Genomic DNA, 27,562 nt, shown 5'->3' with positions numbered 1-27,562 from the left:
CTTAAAAGCTATTACATGCCTAATATGAAGCACTGATTAATGAGCGGGACACCCACGTTCTGTGCTAATTTGAGCTGGAGATTTAATTTAGACAGAAGCACTTAAAGAGTAAGAGGGATACTCACACTTTTCTCAATTTTTCCAGTACAATCTGCTTTCGAATCTGCTTTTGGGCATGAGAATCTACAAGTGGAAGAATGGGATCACCCTGCTGGTCATCCTATATTACAATACCAAAACACAATAAAAACATGGTAGAAATCTGAATTTTAAAGTCAATACATCAAAGCAATATTGTGGCTAATTATTGATGTGTGTTTTCCCTATGGTTAAATTTTGATTGTTTCTAAACAGAAAAAAATGGCACAAGTATTTACATACTTGAAAGTAACAGGGACTCCAAACCTAAAGGGCTAGATTTTCTAAATAAACATCTGGCTTCAGAATAGTGGAAGCTGTAGTTGGACAAGAGTGGTTAGGAATTGTATGAGCTTCTGAAAAACTCAACTGCTATTTAAATTGGGCCTTAAAAATAATGTGCTTACTTTTGAGGACTTCCATGTTAAGCCAAGCCTGCCTATATTACTAATTAATTTTGTTCCTTTCTTCAGAAGCTATTATGAGGGGTATCTTAAAACTAATGGGGGGAGGAGACCTATAGTGATATTACCTAAGACAGATAACCGCTTTCATTTTAAGCACACTATAGTAACTTTATTTAATGAAAATAAGTGTTCATAAAATTACGCCTTCTCACATAGATAACTTCCTAAAAGTTAAAGAAACGCAGAAATATGTACATAAACACAAAATTATAACCCAATTAGCCAGAATAGTGTCTCCATATGATGGAGACAAAAGGAACCGGATGTTTAGAGCTGGCCAATTGGACTTGGAAAAGGAGAAACCTCATATATTATGCATTTCTTGGTGCCTATAAATCCTCCTACCAAAAGACAGACAGGAAGAAACGCACAGCTGTGTGACATGCAGCCTTCATACCTAGAAAGTTCTCAAAGCTATATGGTTCCTTGAAATATAAAAGGAAATCTCTGTGATCCTAAAGGAGATGCAGAGGGAAGCAGTTGCTCCAGGACTCAGAGCAGGGATGTTGGTTCTGTCTGGCCCTCATGCAGACAGAACCATCCACCTCATCCACCTTCTTCCACTCTTTCTTCCCTCTATGCATTTATACAATGGCCAGATTATATTAATCTAATCTTTAACATTCTTACATTAGTTCAGTTTAGCAATGCTTCCTTTCTGTGCTTTAAGTTAAAGCACACAAGCAGCTGACTAGCCCAGGGTATTCTGTAATTTGACAAGAAGCTACTGAAAATGAACATGAGAATTAATTACATGAGCCAGCCAAAACCTAGGCAATTGCTCAGGAGCGGACCATCCTTAACCATTGTTGTTATTACTTGCTGAAAGCCTGTTCTGTCACACAGGAATAATTCATAAAGTCGTGTGCCTCCATTTAACAGTACATGTGGGAACAGATGGCAAATCCAAGTGATGACAAACTGGTGATATTCTAGAGAAAAAAAGCTTTCAGCCATGCTTGTAGTGGTTTCCACTGTTTCACACTGGTGAGCCTGGGATGTTAAATTCATAACTCTGCTAGACACTAAAAACCATGGATTCAATAGAGACACTGGATTTACGGTGGATATTACAACAATCAGTAACATACTAACCCTTGTCTTTTGTCCTATGACAGCAGAGATTTCAATGGGCCACTCTGCCTGGAACAGCCCCATAGAATATGTGCTAACTACTTATGCCTAACAATCTGTTCCACTATGGAATTAATTGTGATGATTGGTTTACCTTCCCTAGACCTGAAGAAGAGCTCTCTGTGGCTAAACAGAAAGTCTCTCTCACCAACAGAAGTTGGTCTAAATAAAAGAGGTGTCTAATACAGAAGATGACAATGCTGAAATTTTATTATATAAACTATTATCAACATTCATGTTTTGGTAGCACCTAGAGGCCATGTACATCAGTACCCCACTAAATTAAGTACTGTATAAACATATGAAACTCAACAGCTTACAACAGTATTTTTAAATAGCAGATTTAACACCCCAGTTTTCCAGGATACTTACTTTAACACTGCTAGGATGCTCCACTTCTTTCACCTGTGTTGTTGCTTCTTCAGCCAAGAGGCACTTTCCTTTATAGAATTCCTTTACTCTTAGTCCTAATAGTTCTGTTTCTTCTTTTAGCTTTCCATAGCTAGGCAAAGGTTTAGCTATTGCACCTAAGCCCCCAAAAGGCAAAGACTGGTTCAAACTGAGTTTAGATTCCCTTGCAACAGCTGCATCATCATAAAAGTCATCTGCTGTTTCTAAGTCATCCTCATCAAGTTCTTCTCTCTCACATTTAACAGCTGATGTGTGTTCCAGTAAGTGTAGAGCAGTATAATTGGAACCACAGAGAAATTTTAAAGTTTCTTCAGTCCTCCATTCAATAAAAGTCTGCTTAAGCACATCCAACAAATTACGTGTAGCAGCAAGAGAATCAATCGGTGCATTCAATTCAGGTTTGATATGTTTTGATTTAGCAAGTATTTTTTTCAGTTGTTCTGCCCCCTTTTTGCTCACACCTAGCAAAACTACTTGTGAACCACTACAGCTATTATCACAGTTTTCTGTATTTTCTAAATTTGCAGACATTATAGTGTCTGAAGAAATGTCAGTTACTTTATTTTGAATGCTAACAGGACTAATACTCTTTTTTTCCTTGATATCTAATTTGCACTCACTTAATTGTTTGGTGACATTTATCACCCTATGGTCTCCATCTCTATGCATGGAATTTATATTCTGACCATGTTTGTTTGTGAGTATATTCTTTTTGTGCAATGGTTGCACCTGAGTGGTTACATTTAATTGGCTTCCTGGTAGAATAGAGGAAACAAATTCTTGCTCAGTATCACTACTGCTGTCACTGTATGTACCATGGGAACCAGAGTCACATTGGCTTGTTGATGTCTTAGGATTTTCAATATCTGAGACTTTAATGACTTCATCATGAAGTTTTACTTCTTCCCCAGACTGGCCACTGTAACAGAAGAAACTGACTGTCATTAAAATACAGGACAGACTTCGGTTGAAATAGCTTTTGCAAATTGAACAATTTGGATTAGCATTAGGGATGTAAACAGGTACATGCCTAGAGGTAACTGGTTAATGGTATGTGGCTGGGCCAGTGCAGCCCCCCCCTCCTGTGTTTGCACTGCGGGCTGCTTCACATAGTTTAACCAGTTTACATCCCTAATTAGCATATATTTAAAAAATGAATTAATTTTGTTCTAGCAAAGGTGTATTATTTCACTTAACATATAATAATTAGACCCTTAATAAGGGATCTACATAAGATTTGTTTGCTAAGAACATTTTTTTCAAATTTAAAGAGCTGTAGTGTTTAGTAATCAATAGACTATGACAGATATTATACAGTGGACATCTTATTTCGAAAACGAGGGCTAAGGAGGAAAAAGAAAAAACAAAATATATTTGCTTTGACACAATTTAGAAGAAAAAACAGCAAAAGGTCAGACTTACACTGCCAAATTTTACACCTTAAAATTCTAGAGTGCACACAGGCATCTTAGGACATTTTTCCATTACATGAATAAAATACAGTGTGCTGATCAAGAAAGAGGGGCTAGTCAATTATTTGTTTTTGCAGGAGTATGCAAATTTTGCCCCCTAATGGCCAAATTCTGTAGAGGAAAACATGAAAAAAAAATCACAATTTACAGAACTGACAAAGAGGTGGAAGCAAACAAAGAGTTGTTGGATATTTTGCAGATATAAATGTTTTATACTAAGACGTAGCTTAGTCTAGCTTTCACCACATATAATTGGTATCATTTAGCTTATGAAGAATCAATGGTACAAAATATGCAGAGTACAAACATTATATTTGTGTCAGGTTTCAACAGGTTCAATTAAGAGCTATAGGCTATGAGCAGCTGTACACTAAATCATACAGATCAAATATTCTCTTTAGCATCACAAAGGAAAGCTGAACAAGGCAAATATTCTGTGTGTAGTCTGCAATAATGGTACCTTATATAAAACAGCAACACAGGAAATCAAAGACTTTCCTTTCACCTGGTCTACTATTAACGTTTCCAACTCTGAATATATGAAATGAAAGAATCATTGATTTAACTGTACCTTTGTCCTTTTTTCAGCAGTTCTATGTCTGGTGGTCTACAAAAAAAGAAAAAGATTAAGAATTTAATAAAAGGAATGTCAGAAGTGTTTTTGAAACATCTTTTTTGAAGTTTTCCAACAACTGATAATGAAAATTGAACTGGAGCTATTCTGTACTGCAGTGGTCACCAACCAGTCGATCGGGATCTACTAGTAGATTTTGGAGCCTCTAGCAGTTGATCTTGACTGGTTTGGCCAAGAGGCTGTCAAATGCTGGCACTTCAGCTGCCCCTCCCCGCACATCTCCTGCCCTTTGCCTTGGAGCTACCCCTGCCTTCCCCCACTTACTGGGCAGGGAAGGAAGAGGAGGGGACGCTGACGTCAGGGTGCCTCTTCCACCCTGTAGTCTATCTCCACAGATTGAAGGGGATACAACATGGCCTGAGATGGAGGGAGTTTGCTGGCTCCTTTTGAGAGCTAACAAGAGCAGGGATGAGTTTGCCTTAGCCCTACTGCATCACCTGTGGTAAGCAGTGTCCAGCTCGAGCCTTCATCCTGAATCCCTGCTCCAGTCATAAACCTCCTCTTGCATCCCAATCCCTAAGCGCCCCCCGACCCAAAGTCCCTTACAAAACCTGTACCCTGAACCTCCTCCTTCACCCCAACTCCCTGCCCCAGGCTCAGATCAGAGCAACTCCAAATCCCTTAACCCAAGACCAGAGTCTGCACTCCAACCCTCTGCCCCTGCTTGATGAAAGGGAGAAAGGATGGGGCAGTGAGGGAGGAAAGAGCGAGCAGGGGTGGGGTCTTTGAGAAGGGGCACAAAGGAGACAGGGCAAGGGTATTTGGATGTGAGGTAGATCCTGGATTGCACTTAAATTTAAAAAAGTGACCTTGTGCTTAAAAAGGTTTGAGATCACTGTTACGGCATTAGAGCTGAACTCTGCAAACACTTATGTGAGGAAGTAACATTAGTCTTCTGAATAGTCCCATAGAATGTAAAGAGGACTAAATACATGCATAAGAAATTTCATTCAGGTGAGTAACAGGAACCTACCATTAGCAACTCTGAATAGGATTTCCACAATCGTGATTTGAGGAAGTTTTTATGGCATAAAAATGGTCATACTAGGTCAGACTAAAGGTCCACCTAGCCCAGTATCCTGTCTGCCGACAGTGGCCAATACCAGATGCTTCAGAGGGAGTGAACAGAACAGGGAATCTTCACACAATCCCTCTCCCGTCACCCAGTCCCAGCCTACGACAGAGGCTAGGGACATCATTCCTACCCATACTGGCTAATAGCTATTAATGGACCTAACCTCCATGAATTTATTCTTTTTTGAACCCAGTTACAGTCTTGGCCTTCACAGTATCCTTTAGCAGGGAGTTCCACAGGTTGAGTGTATATTTTGTGAAGAAGTCCTTTTTGGTTTTCCTTATTATATTTTTACACTTAATTGACAGAAGTTCTGTTCCTTTCTGTTTTCCTCACAAGGATTTAACTTCCGCTTTTTTAAACAATGCCTTTTTATCTCTCACTGCTTCCTTTACTTGGTTGTTAAGCCACGGTTTCACTTTTTTGGTTCTCTTACAGGTACACTCCAAATTAAAAAACACAGTAAGTTGGGCCTCTATTATGGTGTCTTTGAAAAGTTTCCATGCAGCTTGCAGGGATTTTACTTTTGTTATTTTACCCTTTAATTTCTGTTTAACTAACCTCCTCATTTTGTGTAGTTCCCCTTTCTGAAATTACATGCCACAGTGTTGGTCTACTGAGGTGTTTTTCCCACCACAGAGATATTACATTTTATTACATTATGGTCACTATTTCCAAGCAGTCCAGTTATATTTACCCCTTGGACCAGATCCTGGACTCCACTTAGGACTCAATCAAGAATTGCCTTTCTCCTTGTGGATTCCAGAACCAGCTGCTCCAACAAGCAATTATTTAACGTATCATTTAAGCAGTCATTTAAGGCACTTCCTTAAAACTCATTTTTAAACCATCTTGTGTTTTATTCTAACCAATAGCAGTTTTAAAATAAAGTTTTGCAATCAACATATACAATATTTAACATACATATTTTTATTATAAATCTAAGGCCTGGTCTACACTAGGACCTTAATCTGAATTTACTCCCCATGATTGATTATCTAATGCAGGAGCGGGGAACCTTTTTTGCGTGGGGTGCTGCTGACCCACAGAAGAATCAGTTGGGGGCTGCACACAGATGAGGTGCAAAATTTGATCCAATGCATCCACACTATCAAGCCTGTTATTCTGGAATAAGGGGCTGCGGAATTCAAACTCTGTAGTCCTGCTTTTCATGAGGAGTAACACTACTATTCTCGAACTTGTAAGTCCAAAATAACGTTAGTGTTGATGCTCTGGTGCCGCTAACTTGAACTAATTGGCCTCCAGAAAGCCTCCCACAGCTCCCCAAAGTACTTCCTTGGGCTCTGAGTCCGAGACAGAGTCCATTAATGTGAACACTCTATCTCTAGCTATGTTCAAATCTTCCCCATAGTGAGGACACAGAACTTGGAATTTGTAAAATCAGGTGCCCTGAAGTTGAACTTAGTAAATTCAAAATAATTGCCTAATGTAGATATAACCAAAATGAATGCTGATTTTAGAAAGATCCCCTGGAAATTCTTGTCGGTTTAAGTGTTCAATAGATCTCCGCCCTCCAAAAAGTTTCTATTGGGACTTTAAAATAAATAAATATCCAAACTAATTTTAAAATTGTTTCTTGCCCCTATAATTGCAATGAAACTTTCTAAACATGAACCAGGTGAAAACCAATGCAGACCACAGATAGTCCGAAACAACAGCTCTGATGGATGTGAACCGTACCATTCATTTCAATGGTTTAAGTCTGAAAATTCAAGATGACTATATAATATTTCAAAAACATTTTTATACTGTAGTATCACCCAAAATACTCCATTTGCAGGTTTAAAATGGGATAAATTTTTCTGCTCTTGAAAAGATTTAAAAAAAACATTCTTTACATGTTTACCGTATTTTCCGGCGTATAAGATGACTTTTTATACTAAAAAACATCCCCCAAAAATCGGGGGTCGTCTTATACGCCGGGTATAAACATACTGTAGCTTCGGCTACATACAGAACGTCCCTGTGCTGATACTGTATGTACCGCGCTGAGCCAATCCCGGCAAGCGGTGTCATCTATTAATGCATACAAAGCCTGCTCGGATTGGCTGAGTCAGAGAGGCGGGCTATTACCACCTTTGCCAATCCGAGCAGGCTTTGTATGCATTAATAGAATACACCGCTTGCCGGGATTGGCTCAGCGCGGTACATACAGTATCAGCACAGGGACGTTCTGTATGTAGCCGAAGCTACAGTACTGTATTAGGGCATATCCAACAGGCTGGTGTTATTAAATGGTGTTGTCTCGGAAGGGGGGGTAGTCTTATATGGCGAGTATAGGCCAAAACCTATGTTTTAACTGGAAAATTAGGGGGTCGTCTTATACGCCCAGTCGCCTTATATGCCGGAAAATACGGTACATATAATTATTTGTATATATTATAAATGGAATGCTAGTATTGAGACACACCCCAAATCTTGAAGTGCTTACACTCTAGACAATTCTTAGCAAACCCTGTTAGAATCAAAATTTAGTTCTAGCTTTTCTCCCCATTTAAAAATAGAGCTAAATACAGGAGATTCTGGAAAATAATGGTTTAAAGAATACTTTTGAAGCAAGTTAAATAAGCTTGCATGACCTTTTTCCAGGCAGGTATTTGTACTGTGAAATGGTGACATCCAGTGGTTTGGTTGGTTAATTTCAAGTACTTATTTTCTCTACTTAGCGAGGCAGTCAATTTACCAAGAGAAAGGACAAAATTACACCCTTACAAAATTCATGTTGCCTATTTCCCCATATCCATTGCTTAAAATAATGTAAAACTAGAATTTTGCTTAAGATGCAGTACTGTTTTATATTTTAGTCCTGAATTCTATTTTCTGATGTATATTTTGAAGTCTTGACTTCAAAGCCAGCATCAGTAAATTGTTAAGATTAGAACTCTTGTAATGTACTAAAACTAGAATTAATTCATTTTATTTTATTTTATTTTATAAAAATGCCTATGCCATTCTTAAGAAGGACTTTTTGAAGTTAATAGGAATCGTAGTTTCTCAGCACCTCTCCACATCAGACCCTGAACAATTGTGTTAACTGATACCTATACTGCCAATCATGTTAACACAGTGAAGTTACCATCTTGATTATATACACAACTTTTATAACATACATCTCATTAGTCTTTTACAGTTTTAGATTTTCTTCAGTTTCAGTATAACCATTTATTATGGTCTCTCACGTAGCTGTATTGTCCCTGAACTTACACAGAATAAACCAAAAGAACACGTGATCTAATTACCTTTCTTCTTCTCGCATCCACACTGGACTTTTGGGGATCTGAGCTTCAAAATATTTAGATGCTCTGTAACAAAAATTGCTGCAAAAACACTGGAAAATATATCAGAATCTTATTTTGGTTTAAAAGAATAAACTTCATTTACATTATTATTACTTAGATAGCAGAATGCACATTTGTAATGAAATCTATAGCCAGTAATGGGCTTCTACTAAACTAAACAAGAGCTTTAAAAAATTATCATGCAGAAAAACCTCAAAAAACAAAACAACCCCACCACATCCCCCGCCCCCCCCCCCAGCTTTATAGGGCTTCTCCTTGTACTTTTATTATGTATAAAGCACAAACACCGACCTTGGCAACAGTGTCCCCTCTAATTTTTTCCATTTATGTTCAGAATAAATTTTGTTATGCACATCAAGACAAGTGCAGATGTGTACCAGCAATCGAAACACTTGCTACTGGTTGTGGGTGGCTGTGGGCACCCTGCTAATCAGCTGGGCGGCAGATGAATCTCTCCTGAGTGGCCACCCAAGCTCTTAGTTATAGGCAACATTGCTTGGCAATACAAAAAACAGAGAACATAGACCTCTTGAAACAGAGGAAGGTATGGTTCTTGTCTCAAATAGCTTACTGCACAGTTTATAGACATGCACTACAATTCACATACAGAAGCCTTTTTTTTTTTTTTTTTTTTTTAATATGGCAGCATTGAACTTTGAAGAAGCAGTTGGACATCAATGATAGGCTAAATCCGGCACTCTTTACAGTAGTAGTAAGACTGCTATCTAAAAGAGAACTGACAACTCACAGCTATGAAAGAAAAAAAGTGTAAAATGTGGTTCATCAGATTCATAAATGTTCTGGCAAAAAGGGTGAAAAGCACAGAGCAAAATTTGCAGACGATACAAAAATTACTTAAAGCAGTTAAGCCCAAAACTGACTGCAAAGAGTTACAAAGGGAATCTCACAACAATGGGTGACCGGAAATCCAAAGGGCTGATGAACTCTATGTTGATAAGTGGAAAAATCACACACATTGGACAGCATAGTCCTATCTATATGTACAAAATTATAGGGTTTAAATAAGCTATTATTTATTACTCAAGAAAGATCTTGGAATCATCATGGATAGTTCTCTGAAAATATCCATTCAATGTGCCGCAGCAGTCAAAAAAGAGAACTAACAATTAGGAAAAAAATAGACAATAAAACAGAAAATATAATGCTACTATATATCCAGGTACATTTGTATACAGGTGACCCCTGACCTATGACCCCCTGCATTTATGACCATCTTGCTCTGGCAGCTGCCTCCACCCGGCACAGACCCCAGTCGGCTCTGGGAGGAGCTTGCACCATGCTGCCTTCCCCTGGGACAACCCCCAGCTGGCTCTGGGAACAGCTAGTGCCATGAACTACAACTCCCAGGAGGCAAAGTAGGCCAGGAACGTGTAGAAGCTGTAGAAACCATTTTCATATTTAGCTAGAAGCCATCTTGTATAACAGAAACCATTTCAGCTTTTCTCTCAAGCACGTAGACCAGAGTGAACTTTCTGTCACCCCGTGAGAAGAGGCCTACAGGATGGGCTATTGGTATGTGTTAATTGGGCTGGTTGGGACAGGAGATATACTCCCTCGTACCTGTCCGCCATCTTGTTGATAAGGCTTTGTTTTTCCAAATTTAATTGAGGATTTCTGTAATTGAATGCCCTGACGTCAGACTGTTTGGCTAAGGGTATAAAGATACTAGGATTGATTGTATTAGCAGCTTTACTGGGTCTGGCTCTGCTGTGACCACGTTTGGCTCATGCTGTGCTTTATTAATTAATAAAGCTGCTTGTTAGCTGCCTAAACACAGAGGAGCGTGTTTTTGCTTCGACAAACGGAACCCCCATTTTTATCACTGCACTTATGGGAAAAAAGGGTTCGACTTACAACAGTTCTCCAGGAACCAACTAGGTCGTAAGTGCGGGGGCTGCCTGTATTGTGTGTACATCTCGTCACCCCATCTCAAAAAGATATATTAGAATTGGAAAAGGTACAGAGAAGAACAACAAAAATGATTGGGGATATGCAACAGCTTCCCTAATAAGTAAGGGGGGCTTAAAATGACTGGGAATGTCCATCTGAGAAAAGAAACAACTAAGGGGGGTATATAACAGATATAGGTCTATACAATTATGAATGGTATGAAGAAAGTTAATAAGGAAGTGTTATTTATCCCTTCACATAACACAAGAACCAAGGGTCATCCAAAGAACTAATGGGCAGCAGGTTTAAAAAACAAACAAAAGGAAATATTTCTTCACACAATGCACAATCAACCTGAGGAACCCATTGCTATGGGATAGCATAAATACCAAAATTATAATCAACTTCAAAAAGCATTGAATAAGTTAATGGAGGAAAGGACTGTCAATAACTCTTACCCAAGATGATCAGGAACACAACCTCATGTTCCAGGTGTCCCTTAAACCTCAAACTGCCAAAAGCTGGGAGTGGCTGACAGGAGATGGATCATTAGAAATTCCCTGGTCTGTTCACTTCCTCTGAACCATCTGGCACTAGCTACTGTCAGAAAACAGCATTCTGAGCTAGATGGATTACTGCTCTGACCTAGTATGGCCATTATATATGGGAAGGAGACAGAGACAGAGACAGAGACAGAGACAGAGAAAAGCTCAGATCTAAGAGAAAAGCTGGCATAGACAGATCCTGCTGGAAAATGCAAGGGATGCCTTTGATTCACTTTTGCAAATGGCTTATTAACTTAGTACCTAGTATAAGGGAGCAGTTGCCTAGAAATAGGTCTAAGCAGCAGGGTAATTAGGAATAGTCAAGCTGGGGAAGGGTTTAGGATACAATTTGTGCTATGCTGCTGTTAGTTAGATTTTTGTTGACAAAACCCCTATGTGATGGGGATGAACTTTGATCCTATGAAAACTATGTAGTCTTTAATTTGGGAGGAGGCTGAGAAAGCCACCTAGTCACACATGTATCTGTATTGGTGATTAAACAAGGTTTGGTAAGAAAGCTGTTCCAAAAATAAATGTAGGAGACTTAAGACAAACTTAGATACGTTAGAAGACTTTAAACCTTACCTTTCTTTCTGTAATATCATAAACTTTGTTTGTTTTTGTTGAAACTCTGTACTTCTGTTTAGGAACCTAAAAGAGAGATATTTTTACCAATGAGACCAAGATTATTCCTTTTAAGCCACATGATAAAAATTACAGTTACATATTCCAGTTACCTAATTTGTATTATGGATAAGCCAATGGGACTACCCTGCAAGAGTAACATTACTTATGTGTAACTAACTGTTGTACAAAATTCTGCAGGAGATCAGGGACTTCTAGCTGTGAGTCCCCCAATCTAACCCCACATTGGTGGGGTGCCTATAAAGCTGTCCTACAAGGCACACCCTCTGATCATCACAGAGATGGCTCCACAGAACACATGAGAAAGTAACGTAGGAAATCTCTGGGGGGACAGTGGAAGGCCATGTACGATTTCCCTCTTTCTAACATATAAACCCAACCCAAGTAGAGAGCAGTGTTAGGAAAGGGGACAATAATGCTAAAGGTGTTGGACACTCCTCTTCACGTGCAACCACACAGAGAACATCCCCCATTCTGTATAAAGGTATTGGATGACACAACCTGATCATCTATCACCAGTATAATGGAAGTATTTCAACCAGGCAACAGAAACTGCATCTCAAAACCCCACCAAACTAGACTTTCTTGTAGGATATAAAGCATGAATTAGAGGTAATGATTATATGCAGTGTCCATCTTCATGAAATTAGCAGTATCTTAGATCTAGGAAATCTTGTGCTAATTAGAGCTTTTATTCTATGCAAATAAGAGTTTTAGAAATAAGCAAGACACGGGTCTTTCACTTTAGTTTTAGGAGAACATAGATTTTTTTTTTTCCTTTTCTGACCACATTTGCCATACTCAGATTACTAAATTGATACTATTGTAAAATTGAAGTCTAGTGACAACAGAGGCTAGTCCTAGTCTATATTGTGTTGCAAGATTTAATATACAGAGTAAACTCCAGAAACAAGTAGATCTAAATGTCAGAGTCAAAATACCAGTATAATGGAAATTTATTTACTTAAAAAGTGTCACATTCAGGGACTGTGGTCATTAATGTTATTTTTAAAATCTAGGAAGTGTTGTTTCTACTTTTAGCAGACGCATTACACAGATTTAACTAGTTACCTACTACACTGCAGACAGCATTACAACGCAGTTTATGTAAGGTCATTTCAGATTAAGAAGTTTCATTTATGCTTCTTGGGGCCTAGGAACACATATCTATAGCTCTGAGTCCCCCAACATAACCCCACAGTAGTGAGGCTCCTATGAAGTCATGCTGCCCAGACAAGTGACAAGGAGTTCTAAAACATATATATGGGGAAATACAGTCTTTAAACATAATCCTCTCTTTCCCATGGAGACAGAAGGCCAACAGCTGCCATGGGCCACAGGGCAAGGTGTGTGGGTGGGTGGGGCAGCTCTGTGCCCCTGGAAGGGATGGGGCTACGGGTGTAAGAGGTAGGGCTAAGGGCAATCAGCTGTTAGTACTGCCCAGGTTGCAGCACGCACCCTTCCTCCCCCAAATTAGCCCTCTAAACTGCACAGAGTGGTATTCTGGCAGCAATTCAAAGGGGCCCAGAGCTTCGATCACTGCCACAGTAGCAGCAGCCAGGAGCTTTGGGCCTGGGACAACAGCCTCCTTCCCTCCCCTGTGGGTGGGCCTACATGGAGATATGTGCTTGCACTAAAAAGAAAGACCATTAGAATGGGAAATAAGCTTTTCGTATTGCACAGCTGGAGGTCATGAATCCATAGTGTTTAATCCATATTATTCTTTGTCAATTAACAAAGATGACAAAGGATTCAGTCATGTAGTACTGATAACCAAATGAGTAAATTCTTTTCCCTTGATTAGAAAGATTTGGGGAGGGGGAAAAGTGACAGATGTTACTTTACCTGGTGGAAGTATCATAGAATGATTCTTGCTCATGTGATTAGAATGAAGAAAGAATGGAAAAAGAAAGAAAGGCTTAAGAGCTCTTAACATCAAAATGCTAATTAAAAAGGAACTTACATTTTCTAGCCTATTTCGACATAAGGGATAGCCACATAGTTTGATGATAAAACGCTCCTCCACAGCATCCTTATAGTGAGATGGGGTAATACAATTTCCCTAAAATGATTAGAAAACAGTACATCAAGAGACTTATTTTAAAAGCATTCCCTATATCATCACTGTCAAAACTCAGAAGTACATGAATGCTTAAGCTTGTTCATAAAAAAATTAATAAAACCACTATTATTAAAAAGCAAAAGTTAAAAGATAAAAATGGCGATAGGGCGAGCACACACAGTAACAAAAGAAAGTATATACACAAGGTACTATGTAAATTATAAACATCTTATATTTTTACTTAGATAACTTTTACAAAGTTATCCTCCATTTCCCTCTGAGTAAATGGCTAATATTTCCATTGGGTCTATACTAGGGGCGTTAAAATATAACCACTGAAAATTTCAGTGGTTGGTTACAGGATTACATGCAGGGGGTGCTCCCCACACATACCGTATCAAAGGCATCAGTTCAGGAGGAGGCAGGCAGAAGATGGCTTTTAAGCCTGCTCCTCACGAGCACTGGTTCCCACCTGTCTGCTTCCACTCCATGCTACTATCTCTTTATCAGAGGCAGCAGCGCGGGAGAAGAAGGGGTGCAGGTGGCTCTGTGGGAGCCAGTACATGCAGGGAGTCAGCTTAAAAGTTGGCTCCTACCGTGCACCGATTCCTGATCCCTCCCCTCTGCATTGCTGCCTCTGATATTGAGGCAGCAGTGCAGCGGGGGGGGGGGGGGGCTGCGTGTAACCACTTACACAATTACACTTTTACATACCTAGTTTATAGCTTAATTGACATGCTTTACATAGTACACATTATCAACCCTGTGACACTTTTTAAGTTTTCACATTTATACTATTGTTTAAGTGATGAATACCGAGTAAAATAACTGCGCTTATGTCCCTGGGCACGATTTACATTTTTTTTCCCCCACAGAGCTTCACCTAGGCTAGGGCAACCACAACAGGGGTAGACTTTGCATTGTTCTAAAGAAGCCGTGGGAAATCATATGGGGGTGGGGGACCCAAAAGGTGGTGGAATGGGGCCTTTACCAAAGCCCCTTCCCACAGAAGGTATGATCTGATCCTAACTTTTTATACCACACAATCTTGAATCCATAAACCTCTAATGGCAGCGGGATTAATTACCTAAGCCAGCAATACTCATCATGACCAAGGCTGGCAAAACTAAGTTTTTAAAAACAAGACATATATATTTTCACAGTGGAAATATTAAAAACAAAAAGAGACTGTATATTAGCACTGGAGAAAAAAACCCCTAGATAACTGAATGGTCATTATCCTAACAAATTTGTTACAAGAATGATAAAAACAACAACAGAAGAATGGCAATATTGGGTCAGACCAAAGGTCCATCTAGCTCAATATGAATTTTTTTAGACAGTGGCTATTACTAGATGCTTCAGAAGGAATGAAGAAACAGGAAGCCATCAAGTGATCTATTCCCTGTCATCCTTCCACAGTTTCTAGCAAACAGAAGTTAGGAACATAATTTAGCACAAGAACTTGCAAAAGGAAAACATACACAAGTGACAAGGAATTCTTCTGTTATATCTTCCTCCAAAAGCTGTTCAACAACATGCAGAGCTTTTTTCTCATATTCAATCTTCTTTCTAATAGTAGCCTCAAGTGCTGCTTTCCTAAAATAAAATAAATATTCTATTACATAGATAGCACTTTACTGTACACAATTCTTTCTTTCTATTATAGGAAGTGTAGTATTTTAATGATCTAATATGCATTTTGTTAGGGCAGTGTTTCTCCAAGTGGTCCACGGACTTACTCTGAGAAAGCTGCTACTGTGCCGCTCAGGTTTGTTTATTTATGGGCTCTGCAGCCACGTAGCCTGTGGCCCCCACTGGCTGTGGTTCACCATGTGTAGCCAAGGGGAAGTGTGGGAAGCACAGCCCAGGTCATGCTGCTTCCTGAAGCTCCCATTGGCTGCAATCGATGAACCGTAGCCAATGGGATCCATGAGGCTCTGTGGCTGCAAAACTGGTAAATAAATAAACTGGAGCAGCCTGGTAGCAGCTTTCCCAGAGTGGGTCCGTAGACCACTTTGAGAAACTCTGTGCTATGGTGACCTCACACAGCAATGCATTCATTTATGCTAGAATTTTGTAGCAGCCAAGAACCATTAAGTGAGTTTTCCAAACCTGGTGTGGCATTCTGCTAAGTTCCTGGAGAAGTTTCAGACTGCTTGTGGGAGAAGCCCTGAACAATCTTCATTGGAGAACACAGTTCACTTGGGAAGTAATTACATCATTGCCACAGGATTAAAACTTTGAACCAATGTGCAAATAAATAAAGCACAAGATTGAGAAGTCAGCAACTTGCAAACATTTTCTCAAAAGTACCCCAGTTAGTAGATGAGATTTTTCTTCTAAGAGCAAAATTCTTCATGCCCTTAGGTAGAACAGTTGGACTGCATCTAGACTGGCATGATTTCGCGGAAATACTTTTAACGGAAAAGTTTTTCTGTTAAAAGTATTTCCGCAAAAGAGCGTTTATATTGGCAAGTGCCTTTGTGCAAGAAAGCTCCGGCGGCCAAGAACACTTGCGCAAGAGGGCTTTTTCCCGAGCGGGAGCGTCAGAGTTCTTGCGCAAGAACACTGACAATCTTACATTAGATCGTCAGTGTTCTTGTGCAAATTCTCGCGGCCAGTTTAGACAGCTGGCAAGATTTTGCGCAAAAGCAGCCACTTTTGCGCAAAATCTTGCCAGTCTAGATGCACCTTTGGGGATTGGGACCCAGGGTGGAAGGAAGCCTGAGAATACCATGGAACTAGCTGGACAAGAAGATTGGGACTGGGATGAAGAATTTAGGAGAATGATAAAAAGAACTCAGACAGACCATTTGGAAACAACTAGGACAGAAGAATACTTGTTCACCAAGCATAGCCCCTTCCAGAGACTGAAATGGAACCCTAACGCCCCATGTCTCGCCATCCCTCTGTCAGCAAATACCTGTGAAGCTCAATGGCACAGCATCCTTTCATTCTCCTCTAGTGTCTGAACCATGTTGAGGATGACAACATACTGTTCCTACAAATTATTCCATAGTTCAAGAGACAGAAGTCTGTGCTATAAATCTGAAGGTTACAATTAGGGATGTAAAATCTTGGTTACAAAGTTAACCCATTAAACATTATGTTTAACCAATTAACCAGGATGCTTACCAGGTAACTGGTTAACCCTTTACATCCCTAGTTACAATCAGCCTTGGGTCTGGGGTTTGTTTGATTTTTGAATCATCTCAATAGATAATATGAATGTGTATTTTGAGCATCTTCTCAATTTTTATAGATTTATATTTTCAGTTACAAAAATGATGAACTTTAAAATGATGAACTTTAACATTTTTTCTATTTTTATCTATTTTAATATTCACAAGTGTGGGAAATTATGGAGGTTACACAAGATGGGGAGTAAGACAATAATTATTTAATGACAGCAGACAATCAAATTCAAAAGTTAAAATTTTGCAACCATTAAAACACAAACTGTGTATTTTGACATTGACAAAGTTGACATATCCTTACAGCAAACTCAAATAAGTGCTTAAACAGCATTTTTCTTATTTTGCCTAGCTGTAAATTTCAGTTAGCATAAATGGAAATATGTTTGCTGTTTTGCACCGGTGAAATCAATGTTTATCAACTTTACCAGTAAAAATCCAAGCCTAATTATAACCTTGCTGCTGGAAATTCTACTTGATGGAACTTTTTGTTTTTTCAGTTTGCTTTCTTTAAAAAACTTAGGAAATTACACATAAAAAAGCTGAGTAAAAAGAATGTTAAGGTTGAAAAGTCAAGCTCTCAAAAGTTAAGAAGGGCTAGGAGTGAGATTACCTATACACAACCTAATCACATGTTCTCATTTTCTGGGTTACTAATTTGCAACTCTGCATAAGCACTGAATAGTCATAACTAGAACTGAAATCATTTTAAGCCATGCTTTGGACATAGATGGCACTATATAATTCTAAGTACTCTAAAAATGGGCAAATTCGTGGACACTTTTGTATGGCCCATGCCTCATTTTCCCCTTCTGAAAAATAGAGAAAATAAAACCTTCTGTGAGCTGAGGGGTGTTGTGAAAATAAATTGTTTGTGAAATACTCAGATACTTCAGTGATTATCATCACAGAAAAGCCCATAAGGAAGTTAAATTTTTCTCTGATTACAGAATTTTTAAGTAACAAGCAATAAATAAGACCTAAAACAACACACCAATGGGAAGAAAACAAAATAGTTAACCATTCCTCATTGTGTGAGCACTGTCTTGCCTCATTCAGTGCACAGTCCTGTGGAAACAGTAAGTAATCATGTAATTAAAGGTTGCATTGTAATCATTAGGGATGCTGAGTGTAAACGATAAACCGTTTAACCAATAAGCGGATACCTATCCGTTACTGGTGTCCATCACACTAAGCAAGCCGCCTCCCTGAGAATCAGGTAAGCAAGAGGTGCCCACTCCACTCCTGGGGAGGAGACTTTGCTGCCAGCTACATTCCCAGAGAGGAGGCTTTGCTGCAGCATAAAGCTAAGCTAAGGTTTATAATGAGGGTCACCATGTATCCCGCAGTGGACAAGATAGTGTCTGCGGGTTGGATCCAGTGTCTGCGGGCTGGATCCAGTCCATCAAGCCATTTGATCTGGCTCGTGGCCACCCTGCCGCTCCCCCGTTCCAGGCCAAGCAAGACCTGGGGATGGGGGAAGGGCACGTGGTGCCTAGAAAGACCCACCACCTGTTCAAACCATGATTGGCCTAGGAACAGAGGGCATGTGCAAAATCTCCTCCTGCAGCCAGAGGGGTGTGGCAAGACTTCATGTTCTCCCTCCACCCCTTCAGTGTCTGTGGTCAGAACTGGTGAAGTCTCCTGGCCCCGCTCCTTCTTGGCTGACCCACGACCACTTCCAAAATTCATCAAGTTCTTCCCCTGGCTCACCTCAAAAATTATTGCCCATCCCTGGTGTAACTGCTGAGATTTTCAGCGGTTAAATGATTACCCTATTACACAATTTTTAGCATCCCTAGAAATCATATATCCACAGAGGCCAAATCAAGGTTGCCCAGACAACCCTAACACTGGCATTTCCTAACTCCTGAATGCTTGACTTAGCAATCTCAGCGCACTTAAATTTGTGTGCGTAACTAATCGTTACCTTAGGACAGGGGTCTCCAAACTTTTCAGCCCGAGGGCCGCATTAACTATCAAACAGCAGTTCGGGGGCCGACTACACACTTGAGGTCCAAATAAAAAACAATCAAAACATGGATGTTGTTTTTAATTATTTATTTAATATTATTTTATTCAGTTATTATTTAATAACACATTCATACACTACACATGAACACCTGTATTAGTGTGAATGGTGAAATTGTTTCCTGGATGCCAAAATAGCAGACATTTCTGGCTTTAGATTTGTTGTCCCTAACATCAACAGTGACCTGAGATTATCATCGGACAAGTTTGTTCTCAAATTGTTCTTCACGTATTTCATTCTTGAAAATGTTTGTTCACACAGGTATGTTGTTCCAAAGATTGAAAGGTACCTTGATGCAAAAGTTTTGACATTAGGAAAGTCTTCCTTGGGCAAAAACTGGTAAAAACCCACCAGTCCTATTTTGAACTTGTCCCTAAGGAGGTCATTTGCTTGCAACTCAATGACTTCCAGCTGCAGTTCATCTGGGCAACTGGCCACATCTGCTTCAAATGGGTTTTGAAACAATCTCACTTCTTCTGCCTTTGAATCCAAAAAGGTCTCCACGGGCCGGATGAGAAGGCCTCGCGGGCCGCATCCGGCCCCCGGGCCGTAGTTTGGAGACCCCTGCCTTAGGATAACATGGATATATGATAGCCTGACAAATTTGTCCTGAGTTATTTAAATCATTTTACAGAACTGAACAGCAGACAAACTTGCTAGATATGATTAGAATACTGGGTATTTCCTATAGACAGTTATTGAAATTCCTCAAAACTTTCCTCAAAACAGTTATCATACCTTTGTGCTGCATCTTCATTTTTCAAAATACTTGATTGTTTATTTCCTAATAAAATATATAAATCAACCTTTTAACTTTCAAAATAACATCCATTTCTGTCTAATATTTCCATATATAAATGCCATTAAACATTAAGTCTCAGAAGTATTTGCACACAAACCGTACCATACACACTATTAAGACACGCAACTACTTGAAAAATCTATGCTTTTGGAGGGGTCTAAATAGAAAGCCTCCAGCGGTTTTTAGCTAAATATTCAGCAGTAAGACCAAATAAGTCAGCACAATACCTACTAATGAACCACAGGACAGGGCGGAATAAATCATTTTATTCCTTTACATTGTCCCTCCCCCTCAAAGAAAAAAGTTTAGGAGACACTCTCAATTGGGGATGCTGGTGTGTCATTTCTTCTTGAAGATTTTGTATCAACTGTTTTTCCTAGAGTTCCCCCCCCCCAATGTTTTGCACCCTTGTAGCGCCAATGGTGATAGCAAGCGTGGAAATGCTAATGTTTACAAGGCACTGTTTTTCCTGCTCCTCTGTTGGCTGAAATCTGCTCTGAGCAGGTGAAATAACACTTCCTCCAATACTGTCTTCAGAACTCGGCTGCGGGAAAGCAGTGGCTGCTGGCCAGGAGCTCCACCATCAAGATAGTGCTGCCTCCAGCTTCAACAGAGAAGTAAGGATATCTTGGCATGGTTTGCACTGTTGCATTCAGAGCTAGGCCCTTGGTCAGCAGCCACCATTTTCTGGCTGCCCAGATCAGAAGGGTGCAGCACAGGAGTAGGGGTACCCTATTCTGTGCTACTGCTGGTGGGGCACTGCCTTCGGGGATGGGTGTCCGACCAGCAGCCACAGCTCTCCAGCCACTCAACTCTGAAGGCAGCAGTGAAGTAAAGGGTGGCAATACCAAAATCCCCCAGTCAATTACTTTGCCCCCCACCCATCCATCCATTTTTGGATCACAACCCTCAGATTGAGAAAGGCTGGCCTCTCCCTGGAAATCTGTGTAGTGGTGGTCACCAACCGATCGATTGCAATCAACTGGTGAATCCTGGGGAGTCTCCCAATTAATTACGATCAGCAAGCTTCCTGTTTACCCCGTCACCAGCCTGTTCCCAAAACTGGCAAGCATGGTCCTGTGTGTGAGGAGGGATAGGGAGGCAAGAGTCTCAGCATGCTACTCCTGCCGCCTGCATGCACTGCTTCAACTGGCCAGAAAAAGGGAACTATTGCATTAGCAGAGGGACAGCACACAGAGCCACGTGCTACCCACCCCCAAAAGTGTTCCCTGTAATCTGAGTGCTTGGGCAGTTGCCCAGGAGATTCAAATGCTGCTCCACTGATTAGCAGAGTGCCCACAGATGGTAGCATGTTTCTACTGGTGGTTCACAAACTCACATTCCTCAGGGTACATCATAACATTTATTTCACACACAGAAAAAATTAGTGTGAACATTGGCCCCCACCTCTGGGCGACAGGGGCACTTTGACCCCTCCCAGGAGTGCTGTGGACCCAGGACAAGCAGGGAGCCTGCCTTAGCCTCACTGTGCTGCTGCTTGGGACAATGACAAGTGCTGCCTGGTGGCAGGCCACATGCCAACCCCCAAACTCTTCCTGCACATCCCAAATCCTCTGCCCCAACCTGACCCTCCTTCCAGAGACAGCATCCCATATCTCCTGAATCACAGAACCATAGAGCTGGAAGAGACCTCAGAAGGTCATCAAGTCCAGCCCCCTGCTCTAGGAAGGACCAATTCCAACTAAATCAACCCAGCCAGGGCTTTGTCAAGCCGAGACTTAAACACCTCTAGGGATGGAGACTCCACTACTTCCCTAGGTAACCCATTCCAGGGCTTCACTACCCTCCTAGTGAAATAGTTTTTCCTAATATCCAACCTGGACTTCTCCCACCACAACTTGAGACCATTGCTCCTTGTTCTGCCATCTGTCACTACTGAGAACAGCCTCTCTCCATCCTCTTTGGAACCTCCCTTCAGGAAGTTGAAGGCTGCTATCAAATCCCCCCTCACTCTTCGCTTCTGCAGACTAAACAGATCCAACTCCCTCAGCCTCTCCTCTTAAGTCATATGCTCCAGCCCCCTTATCATTTTGGTTGCCCTCCGCTGGACCCTCTCCAGTGCGTCCACATCCTTTTTGTAGTGTGGTGGCCCCAGAACTGGACACAATACTCCAGATGTGGCCTCACCAAAGCCAAATAAAGGGGAATAATGACATCTCTGGATCTGCTGGCAATGTTCCTCTTAATGCAATCTAATATGCCAATAGCCTTCTTGGCTACAAGGGCACACTGTTGACTCATATCTAGCTTCTCATCCACTGTAACCCCCAGGTCCTTTTCTGCAGAACTACTACTTAACGGGCTGGTCCCCAGCTTGTAACTATGCTTGGGATTCTTCCGTCCCAAGTGCAGGACTCTGCACTTGTCCTTGTTGAACCTCATCAGATTTCTTGTGGCCCAATCCTTCAATTTGTCTAAGTAACTCTGGACCCTATCTCTGCCCTCAAGCGTATCTACCTCTCCCCCTAGCTTAGTGTCATCCACAAACTTGCTGAGGGTGCAATCCATCCCTTCATCCAGGTCATTAATAAAGATATTGAACAAAATCGGTCCTAGAACTGAACTTTGGGCCACTCCGCTAGAAACCGACTGCCATCCTGACATCTAGCCGTTGATCACTACCCGCTGGGCCCGGCCTTCTAGCCATCTTTCTATGCATCTTACTGTCCATTTGTCCAATCCACATTCTCTTAACTTGCTGGCAAGAATATTGTGGGCGACCGTATCAAAAGCCTTGCTAAAGTCAAGGAATATCACATCCACTGACTTTCCCATGTCCACCGAGCCAGTTACCTCATCATAGAAGCTGATCAGATTGGTCAGGTACGACTTACCCTTTGTGAACCCTTGATGACTATTCCTAATCACTTTCCTCTCTTCCAAGTGCCTCAGATCCCAAACACCTCCTGCACTCCAAGCCTCAGCCCTGAGCTCCCTCCCAGGGCCAGCACCCCATCTCTCCTCCTGCACCCTCCAACCATCTCCTGTACCCCAAGCACCTGGCTCCAGCCCTGCCCCCTCTCCCAGAGCCAGAGCCCATACGCCTCCTGTACCCTGAATCCGCCCCAGCTCTGAGCCCGCTCCCAGAGCCAGCACCTACAACACCCTGACCCCTCTCAGAGCCAGCACCCCAACACTGTCCCAGCCCAGAGCCCCCTCCCAAGCTTGCAGCTGAACCCCGTCTTGCACACCAGCGCCCTGCCCTAAGCTGGAATACCCCGGCCTAGGAATGGGCCCGCTGCTCATTCCGCTTACGCATGGTGCCGGCTCTGCTTCCCCCTCCGGGTACCCCAGCAATGCTCCAAACGGGGGGCGGAGGGGCGCACAACACGGCTACCTGCCCAGCACTACTCCCGTCCCCCTCCCCCGCTGGGACGATTGGGTCAGTCCCCTGCGTTGGGGTGGGGAGGACGAGCCCACTAGGCCGGGAAACGGGGGGTATGTTCGGGGGGGGGATTGTACTGATCCTACCCGCGCGTCTCCGGCTGCCTCTCGCCTTCGCACCGACGCGCCGCAGCTCCGCCGCCATCGCCGCCCCGCCCCGCCCCCCGCCTGACCTCTCACCCGCCGCGGCGCGGGGGGGGGGGAGGCGGAGCCTGAGAGGGGCACGCGGGGCTCGATCCGGAGCGGCCCTGTGCGGACGCACGCTAGGTAGGAGGCGGGCGCCGCGCAGTCCTCGCCCCCGCGTCCAAGGAGGGAGGCTCTGAGCCCCCTTGTGGGGCGGCTGCGACGGGGATAGTCCTCCCCCGGCGCGTTCTCTTGGGGGCGGGGTAACGAGGCTGGCCCGCTGCGCCCCACGCGGGGCTCCTCAGACAAGGTCCCGGGCGCCGGCTGAGACCAGCCCCCCGTGTTGGAGGCGTGGAGCTCGCAGCAGCCGTATTTACAGCCTCAGGCTGCGGGCTTTGCTGTGAGCCACGCGCCCGGTCTCCCTCTTCTCCCCTCCTTCCGTGCGAAGCCGCTACAGCCTCTCCGCGACCTGCTTATTGGTTTGCTTTGAGAGACAGGAGGTGTATTCTGTAGGCCCCGGGGTGTAGAGCAGCCTCCGACGTGACTCAGCGCATCAGTACTAATCCCATCGACTGTGCTAACCCTCGACTGGGAGGATCCCAGACATCAGTGGTTTCCAGCCTTTTTACGCCCAAGATCACTTTTTAAATGCCAGGACAAGCCAAGATCTACCCCATCCCTTCCCCAAGACACCCTCCCCCCTTGAAGCCCTGCCCTCTCTGTTCTCTCTATCACTTGCTATCCTCAGCCCTTATACACCCTTGAAAGACTAGGTCTATACTGCAGGGCTGTGTCTACACTGCACCCCTTTTCCGGAAAAGGGATGCAGATGAGACAAGTCGGAATTGCAAATGAAGCGGGGGATTTAAATATCCCCCGCTTAGTTTGTATAAACATGGCTGCCGCTTTTTTCCGGCTCGGGGCTTTGCTGGAGAAAAGCGCCAGTCTAGACTGGATCTTTTGGAAAATAAAGCCTTTTCTGAAAGGTCCCTTATTCCTGATTTTAAGAGGAATAAGGGACCTTTCGGAAAAGGCTTTATTTTCCGAAAGATCACGTCTAGACTGGTGCTTTTCTCTGGCAAAGCCCCGAGCTGGAAAAAAGCGGCAGTCATGTTTATACAAACGAAGCGAGGGATATTTAAATCCCCCGCTTCATTTGCAATTCCAACTTGTCTCATCTGCATCCCTTTTCTGGAAAAGGGGTGCAGTGTAGACACAGCCCAGGGTTTTTGCACAAGAAGTTTTTTGAGGAAGAGTTCCCGTGCAAAAACTTGCGCAAGAGCGCGTCCACACCTCAAAATGCACTGCTTTTGCAATGAGCTTTTGGGCAAGAGAGCATCCACACGGCATGGACACTCTTGCGCAAGAAAGCACTGATGGCCATTCACAGAATGGCCATCAGAACACCTGTGCTTTTTCGGATTGGCTCTTTTTGTGCAAGAAACCCCTGCGGAATATCCACACATGCCTTTTTGCGCAAAAAGGAGTTATTCCTCTTAGGAGGTATATCTGCACCGCAAAAAGTCATCTGTTCTGTCAATTGACTGTAGATTTTCTTGTGTAAAAACGTGCTTGAGGTGTGGACACTGCTGGTTTTTGCACAAAAAACGTAGTGTAGACGTAGCCTCAGGGCATACATAGAGCCTTGTAAATCTGTGGATGTCTGCTTTATAGTCACAGGTTTATTTGTGCTGATAGAGATGCAGATACAGATTTTATATCCACCCAGGGCTCTACCCACCCCTACAGCCTGTTTTCACCCAAGTATGGCTAATGGCAAGTGTTTGACAAAAGTGTATGGAGGATGCTAGGTGCTTCCATGCATTTAGAATACATTCTCCCTTTGATGCATTCTTCATTGGTGTTCAGATCCTATAAGAAGAAATCAAAATGGGTGGAAAAAAACATTCTTAATGAATGGTGTTTGCCAATTATAGCTAATATATAATTTTCTTTCATAATGACTTAAGGACCGGTACAGTTCCCACTGAAGTCAGGGAAATATATCACTGACTTAATCATGTGGGCCACATATGTGCAATGAGCTCAGAACCAGTACACTAGGGAGCTCAGTACATGATTTGAGCCTTATTGATGATACCAAGTTACTTTGGGCCCCAAATAGGTAACACTGTACATTTGTTTTCAAACAAATTAAAGTAGTTCTGGGCAGTGTTTCTTCTAAACTGTGCAGCCTCATATCTTAACTGGTGATTAATCAGCCCCGCCCAGTCAAAAGCTCAGGGCTCCATGTGGAGCTGATTCACTGGGCAGGGCTGACTATTCACCTGTGAAACTGTGCTGCCTCGCAGCTTAGAGGGAACACTGATTCTGGGGGAATGTCGCCATTGCTCTTGCAGTGGTGCTAACTCAAACTCAAAAGTACATCTTAGTGCAGGGATGGGCAAGATGCCACCTGGGGCAGACTCTGCCCTGCTAAAACTTTGATCTGGCCCACAGACAGTGTCTGACAGTTTTCTATTTATATCTTGCTGTCCATGCCACCGAATTTTCAGGTGGTGGCTCGGACAGCAGGATCCTATTTAAATAGTGCCCAGTTGTGGCTCTACTTCAGGGGCTGGAGCTATGAGCTCTGGTTACCAATACCCAACCATTGTGCCATTGCCATTGTGACCCCTTGGCAAAAATTATTGCCCATCCCTGTGCTAATGCAATGAGAACAGCAAAGTGAAACTGTCAAGTGTGGATTCACTGTCAAGTGTGGAAAACAGTGAAATAAAATGTAAGTAGGATTTCAGTATAATAAAAAGAAAATTAGTTTTCACATTCTTTTAGTTATCTCAATTCAGATTTGGATGTTTCAGTACTTGGGGACGCTCGGGGCAGAGCAGCTGGGGTGCTGGGTTGGTCCCGTAGCGCTGCTCCTTGGTGCTGCCGGACCATCCCGGCAGCACCCCAGCTGCTCTGCCCCAGACTTCTCCAAGTCAGCCGCTGCTGAAACTGACTAGCGGCTGACTCCAGGGAAGAGCACCCCAGCTGCTCTGCCCCGGGCTTCCCAGATTATCAGAAGTTTACTGTAGTTGGACAGTTCCCCTCTTTAGATATAGTTTTCATGCTCTTTCCTGTCTCCTATAAACAAGCAATAGCAGTGCCTGCACAGGAGATGGAATGAAAAAATACCCTGCATTTTTTAACTCTTTTCTCTTCTGTTTTGTCTCATGTTCTTTTATGCAGCCTCCTTAATTTCTGTAAGATGTTTTACCACTTGGGACTTGCTAAAATGTGATAATTTTTTAATCTCCATTTTAAATCCAGTATAATATTGAATATAATATAGTTGTGACTCATTACTATACTCTAAATTATGATAGAGCTTTTCAATGTCAGAAGAACAAAATCAGGATACAATGGCAACTGAGGAGCTTCAAGCCGTTATACAACGATGTGTAAGTAACTTCCTTTCTGTAAAAATATACTAACTGTTAGAGAAACTGGCATTGCCTAAATTTGTGTGCACAGACATATCTGTTTGAGCAGCTGGGGAGAGGTAAATCTCTGGGGAGAGGGGTGCCTGGGGATGCCCTGGCTTCCCAGGGATGTTTGTCTCAGCTGGGTGGGCTGGGAGGGAAGAAAGAGGATGAAGACAGAGTTTCCCCTGCCCAGACCAGTTGGGTCTGTGTCAAATCAACCCCAGAAACTACTCTAAGCTGCAGGTAGCTCTGCACTGCTGGTGGGAAGGGGCCTGTCTGAGTGGGAATTCTAGGTGTGGGGTGGTAAGGCTCAGTGCGGGTTTTGAGTGTGTGTGTTTGGGGGAGAGATCTGGATGCATGGGGTTGGATAGACGGGGGAGCAGCTTCCTGTTCAGTGATCAGTCTTCCCATCCATGCGCCTGGAACCCCTAATTGAACCCCTGCCTTGCACCCAGAACCTCTCTACAAAGACCCCCCCAACTTCCACCCTGCTGATTTCCATCCCCTGCATGAGCAGCCCCTCACACTTGGACCTCATTGAGCTCCAACCAGCTACACCCTGACCCTCTCAACCTTATCAAACCCTGCACCCCCAGACTCTCACTGATCCCTAACTACCTTCACCTGGACTTCCTTGCAGTGTCCCATTCTCTCTTCACCCAGAGCCCTGCATCAAGTTGTCTGCACCCCGATTGCACCACCCAGAATATATTTTCAAAAAATTCTTCTAAGTTCTGCATATTTTATTTATCAAAATA

At 42.6% G+C, this 27,562-nt stretch overlaps 2 protein-coding genes across 6 annotated transcripts in view; one reads left to right on the top strand and one right to left on the bottom strand.

The window, feature by feature from the left end:
- RPAP2 (RNA polymerase II associated protein 2) overlaps positions 1-23,435 on the bottom strand; it is a 68,673-nt gene extending 45,238 nt beyond the window's left edge. For 4 of the 5 annotated variants that reach the window (XM_075936530.2, XM_075936529.2, XM_075936532.2 and 1 more), the window contains exons 1-9: positions 23,338-23,435; positions 19,782-19,827; positions 15,299-15,413; positions 13,716-13,814; positions 11,693-11,758; positions 8,592-8,680; positions 4,194-4,229; positions 2,112-3,069; positions 126-220 (exon numbers count right to left, since the gene is read on the bottom strand). In XM_075936530.2, coding sequence (XP_075792645.1) covers positions 126-220; positions 2,112-3,069; positions 4,194-4,229; positions 8,592-8,680; positions 11,693-11,758; positions 13,716-13,814; positions 15,299-15,413; positions 19,782-19,827; positions 23,338-23,395 — 1,562 coding nt within the window. In that variant the 5' untranslated portion in view covers positions 23,396-23,435. Of the gene's footprint in view, positions 1-125; positions 221-2,111; positions 3,070-4,193; positions 4,230-8,591; positions 8,681-11,692; positions 11,759-13,715; positions 13,815-15,298; positions 15,414-19,781; positions 19,828-23,121; positions 23,316-23,337 lie in introns of those variants that run through there. The other variant, XM_006114167.5, reaches the window with a different exon arrangement.
- Positions 23,379-27,562, top strand: part of GLMN (glomulin) — a 49,401-nt gene continuing 45,217 nt past the window's right edge. Inside the window, exons 1-2 of the mRNA XM_075936533.2 lie at positions 23,379-23,517; positions 26,706-26,780. Of these exons, the coding sequence (XP_075792648.2) occupies positions 26,715-26,780 (66 nt within the window). The 5' untranslated portion in view covers positions 23,379-23,517; positions 26,706-26,714. The remainder of the gene's footprint in view (positions 23,518-26,705; positions 26,781-27,562) is intronic.

This window comes from Pelodiscus sinensis, chromosome 9 (genome assembly GCF_052426305.1).
Source record: "Pelodiscus sinensis isolate ZL-2025 chromosome 9, ASM5242630v1, whole genome shotgun sequence".
NCBI classification, from domain to species: domain Eukaryota; kingdom Metazoa; phylum Chordata; order Testudines; family Trionychidae; genus Pelodiscus; species Pelodiscus sinensis.
The sequence above is the reverse complement of the archived record's forward strand: the minus strand, read 5'-3'. Positions and strand labels throughout refer to the sequence as shown.